Source organism: Chrysochloris asiatica, unplaced genomic scaffold, assembly GCF_000296735.1.
Source record: "Chrysochloris asiatica unplaced genomic scaffold, ChrAsi1.0 scaffold00102, whole genome shotgun sequence".
Lineage (NCBI taxonomy): Eukaryota > Metazoa > Chordata > Mammalia > Afrosoricida > Chrysochloridae > Chrysochloris > Chrysochloris asiatica.
In genome coordinates this window covers 5,288,189-5,293,433 of record NW_006408620.1, presented here as the reverse complement: position 1 = coordinate 5,293,433, position 5,245 = coordinate 5,288,189, and the positions used below count along the sequence as shown (strand labels likewise).

The 5,245-nt window shown below is 47.5% G+C and overlaps 1 protein-coding gene across 1 annotated transcript in view; it reads right to left on the bottom strand.

Annotated features, from left to right (window-relative positions):
* Positions 1 to 224: 224 nt before the first annotated feature.
* The window catches only part of RSL1D1 (ribosomal L1 domain containing 1), an 11,102-nt gene continuing 6,081 nt past the window's right edge, over positions 225 to 5,245 (bottom strand). Inside the window, 5 exon segments of the mRNA XM_006878321.1 lie at positions 225 to 581; positions 2,441 to 2,725; positions 3,718 to 3,840; positions 3,929 to 4,022; positions 4,211 to 4,320. Coding sequence (XP_006878383.1) covers positions 225 to 581; positions 2,441 to 2,725; positions 3,718 to 3,840; positions 3,929 to 4,022; positions 4,211 to 4,320 — 969 coding nt within the window.

Below are 5,245 nucleotides of genomic sequence, written 5' to 3'. Positions count from 1 at the left end.
AGCAGCAATGTATTTCCCCATTCTAGTAGCAAATAGGCAGAAGAACCATTAAAAATAGATTTTACTTCAACATGTAGGGTCTTAACTACACCTCGGAACATGTGTGGAGTTACCTGTGGTGGTTCTGAACACCCTTTTGGCCCAGGCCTCACTCTTGGGGGCAGGGCCTGGCTTTTTTTAAGCCTCCAAGAAGCTCTGGTTAATTCCTTCTGGCTGAGCCAGGTTTAGTGTAACTGGGGCACTTTGGGTTTTCTGGGCTGTTGCTTGGGGTTCTGGGGAGTTTTCCGGGCAGATTTACTAGGAGTGGCGAAAAACTTGGGTCCGGGCTTTTTAGGAGTCTGCCTTGGGTCTTTCTTGCCCAGAGCAGAGGCTGATTCTTTTGCTGTCTCTTCTCGAATTCTTGGCTTCTTCTGGGGGCCTGTAGCTGAGGCCCCCGTCTCTGCTGGGCCTGTAACCTGGAAGTCTGGTTCTGTGCCTTTCAGGGTCCCCAGTGCAGAGGTGGCCTTTCTCTTCTTCCTAAGAGGAGTGTTGGGAGCAGGACTCTTTTGTGGAGACTTCTTTACTATGTCACCCTTTGGCATCTAAGAAAAGAAGAAAGTTCTTAAGTCAAGGGGGGAAATGGAGGCAGAGAAGGGACAATGCCTTGTAGTTACTGTGTTTGTTTTATCAGGTAACCCCAAAGGGATCACTAGTGTGAGGAGGACATGGAGAATGGCCTTTCCTAGATGTTCTGAAAAGTAGCTGAATTCCACGATTCATAACGGTCAAAGGGACCTGAGTGTGGGGCAGTTCTTCAGGGTTGCGTGGAGTTGGAACCGACTCCCCGCCATGGTTTTCCTGTGTGTGAGGAGAAGGACCCTTGGACTCCACCACCATAAGCCCAGCTGACAGACCTGTGACCCAATTCTGACTCTTCTTCTCATGAAACTGTAAACTCCTTGCAATGTGGTTTAGTTAGGGTAGGGAGTTCTCAAACTGTTTAAAAACCAACAGTGCTTATTAGACAACCCATCCTCCAGAAGTCACATTCAGAGGGCCTTTGAGGGGAGTGAGTTGCCAGCTAAAACCACCAGGTGGCTGCTGCTGCTGGTTGAGGACACGATTTTCACAGCCATCTCTGTCCAGTACCGAAGTACCTTACAGAGAGACCAGTGAGCTGGGCACTACAAAGGTAACAGGACAGGATCCCTATTGCGTATCTTTCCATCTGCATTTCTAAGCACGATGAACTCTATGAGACATTACTGCTGATGTGGTGCTGTAGGATCAACACGTGACTGGTAACCACAAGGGCGGTTCAAACCTACCAGCCGTTCTTTGGAAGCCCTATGAATCAGGACAGACACAATGACACTTAGCAACAAGAAACATTACTAATGATTTTACCAAAGCCACTGCAAGGACACATGCTATTTTTCAAATTTTTGCTTCCAGAGTCAACACTGATGAAATGTATACATGATTACCATGATTCTACTTCCCACAAGGGCCAAAGGAGGTGAACCCGCCAAAGGTTCGTGAGGGACATTGGTCAGCTCTGCTAACACTGTACCCACTGGTCCCATAACAAAAACAGCTTGTTTTTCCATCCCCAAACCCAAAGATACAGCGTACAATTAATACACCGACCACTGGGGCAAATTTCAAGAATATTAAAAATTCAGTAGCATTTCTGGGGTGCGTCTAAACGAGAGACTTCCACTCACATATGAAAACATCATCACTGCTAAAGACTTTAAGGGTTACTGTGACCACGAATTACAAACAATTTACAGCGCAAATGTGTTAAGGCCCATGCTACGGGGGACAGGCTTTGCTCAGAGGGGCCAGGGAGTCTTCTCAACACCTGCTGAGTGCAACTCTCCCCACCAAACCCCAAGTTTCTCAGGGACCCATTTCCCTTTCAATTTCAGGGGCCAGCCTCCGGTAGAGTTAAATGGACACTGCTAAGTGCAGTGAAAACATTATCCAAAGCAACAAACAGAAAACACACTCCAATCTGTGCGAGGCTGCAGCCGTGTTGAAGGGGTGTCCCTGTCCCCAGGTTGGCCTATCAAGCTCTCCCAGAACATGATAAGGAGATCCAGGGCTGACCTTCAGAAACAACCACCCTGCCTAAGTGACTACCCTAGCCTGCCTTTTAAAACCAAAGGCAATGCTTTTCAGAAACACAAACCTAGTCAAGTCACAGAAAGATCTGGTCCTACATTAGCCCTTAAATGAAAAACTTGCTGAGGTGAAATAAAGGCAAATGCCCTGGTATTTGTCACCTGTTGTTTGGAAGGCTTTGGTAGAACAGGTGTCACTCTGAGACGAGTTCTACAATGAATACCTCCCACCTGAGAACCACTTCGTCCCTTCCCCACTCAGAACAGGGCCTGTTGGACACATAGTACCACCAGTCAATCAATCCATGATGAAAACAAAACAAAAAACCTACCTCTACGCTTTTGTTCTTAGCAGGCGTTTTCTTTATCGGCACCAGCAGTGGAATTTCATCCCCGGAGTCGTCACCCGCTTTCAGCTGGGTTTTCACTCTGTGGCGCTTTTTCTTCTTTTCGGAGGTCTCCCCACCCTTCTGGGCTCCAGCACTCTGGATTTCAGCTGTATCCTTCTTTACTTGACTTCGGGCTGAATTAGCCTTTGCGGCCTGCTGCATTTCTCTTTTTCTCCTTTTCTTCTCTTTCTTTTTCTGGAGCTTTTCTGTCTGTTTTTTCTTTGCATCCTGCCCCCAAAATAACACCACACAAACAACACACACAGGTTAGCAGTGGTGACTTTCGATGGGAGATTAATTCCAACAGGAGAAAGTCAGCCCTCTACCAATGCCAACAGCCGGGTTCTTCACCCTTGTTTTTCAACAAATCAGGTTCAGAAGACTGCAGGTCTCAACTCCACTGGACTGTCTGCGACTCCTGGCCACTTTATGAGGTAAATCAGATAACGGCAAAAACACAGGCTTTCTGCCTCCAATAATGGCAGTCTGTTCTTTTGGACCATCTTTCCAATGAAAGCAAGTAAGTTAAAAGACACTATTACAACATTCTGTGGAGTCCTGGTGTGGCGCTGTAGGTTAATGCGCCAGACTGAAAAGCCGTGTGAACTGCAAGGTCCACAGTTCAAGCTCACCAGCTGCTCCTTGGAAACCCTACACAGGGTCACTACGGGTCAGAATCAACTTGACGGCACTTAACAACAACACCACAATATTCTGTAAGAATGCCTTTTTCCCAAAGCACAGTTAAACTAATTCCACTCTATGAAATGTAAAGGGGAAACCCAGAAGGATAACTGAGCAGAGAAGGCATTTTTGTCCTGAGAATATGGGTTATTTCCTAACTTGGACAGAGAATACGAAATATATACCATGGACTGTCAAAAGAACAAACAAATCTATCCAGGAAGTAGTACAGCCAGGATGCTTCTCAGATGGTTAGACCTCATCTCTCATACTTCAGACATGTTATCAGGAGGAACCGGTCCCCAGAGAAGGACCTCAGGCTTGGTAAAGTGGAAGGTCAGTAGACCCTCAAAGAGATGGACTCACACAGTGGCTGCAAAAGAGGACTTAAGCCCAGCAATGACTATGAAGCTGGTATAGGACAGGGCAGGGCTCTGTGCTATTGTACACAAGGTGCCTAAGAGCTGAAACCAAATCAAGAGTACCTGACAAAAACAAAAACAAAAACAACACGCAGTGTAAAAAATGCTACTAACTTTTTTCTTCTGGGCTTGGGTGAGTACTTGTTTCCCATCCAAAGAGCTGACATATGAAGAGAAGACAGGAAGGGCAACCGATTTCTCAGTTTTCAGGTATAAAAGCTTCACACTCTGCCACTTCTGCAACAAAGAAAGGAACCACACCACAGGTATGTCTTTTGATTGTTTCACACCATCGATCAATGGATACACCTGCAACACTCTGTACCTCTGGCAATTTTTCTGAAAGTCCTTTTGTGACTGCAATGATGTTTTCCACAATGTGCTGCATCTTCATTCCAGTGTGACCAACGCGTACAGTGCTGAAAGTTTAAGAAACATGAAAATCATTAGGGTCTAAATATGATTGAGGAGTATCCTCTGGGGGGGGTGTGTGTCATGTTCTAGAAAGTTCTTTCAGATACGGTAAGCGGCGAGCTAAGCCAATTGGGAAATCCAGACATGCTCACTGCTTAACCTTTGGCAGTGCCTGTCCCTGCTAACCTCCTACCCCAACTCCTGGTGGGTGGGTGCTTGCAGGACAAAGAGGAGGCAGGGCTGGGCGCTTCCAGCTCCTTTCAGCTGGACTGGGTTCCAGGCTCTGTGCCCTTCATTCCTGGCCTGCAAGCACACACTTGGCTTCCCAGCTGAAAAGACAGCAGACGGAAAGAAAGAAGACAGGAACCACTGTGCTGGAGTGATGAAATTAGCCCACGTTTTATGGGGTTGACTTTTTGTAGTTGTCACAACTTTGGTATTAACCTGTGAATTTTGATGCGGAAAAAATCCAAGTCTCCTGCCCCTTCATCTGCCTTCAAGGTACCAGCCCGTTGTCCCAGCTACACACTGGTCAGGCCAGGCCCCTGACCAGACATGACCATGAATCCCTAACTACTCCGATGTGAAGCTGTAAGTCAACGGGCTGGGAGTCTCAGGCCCCGCAAGCTCCTCTTCTCAGTCTACCTGTACCCTATTGAAAACTTTCTACTTGCAGACAGGAGGCACCAACAGAGCCCACCGGTCCCGCCCAGCACACACCCTGCTCTGTACTCCCTGCTGGGCTCATCAACCTTCTGTTCTATTTTCTGGTGGGTACTCCCACTGGGTACATCTGGGGTCCTACTTATGGTGGAAGGCACAGGAGGAAAGACTATTAGCAGGTGCCTAATGGTAGCGTAGGACCCGACTCGACGGCACTTAACAACAACAACAATGGTAGCGTAGAGGTTAAGACTCAGGCTGTGATCCTAAAGGTCAGTGGTTCAAAACCACCAGCCATTCCACAGGAGAAAGATGAGGCTTTCTGCTCCCATAAAGATTTACAGTCACAGAAACCCTATCAGGGTCGCTATGAGTTGGAATTGACTCCGTAGCATACAACCACCACCACTCCGTGTGATGAGTCCTGGTGTGGAGCTGTGGGTTAATGTGCTGGACTGCAATCAGTTTGAACTGCCAAGTTGGCAGTTCAAGCTCACCCGCCGCCCCTCAGAAACCCTATATAGGGTCACTATGGGTCAGACCTGAAGACTAAGGTGTGCCTGAC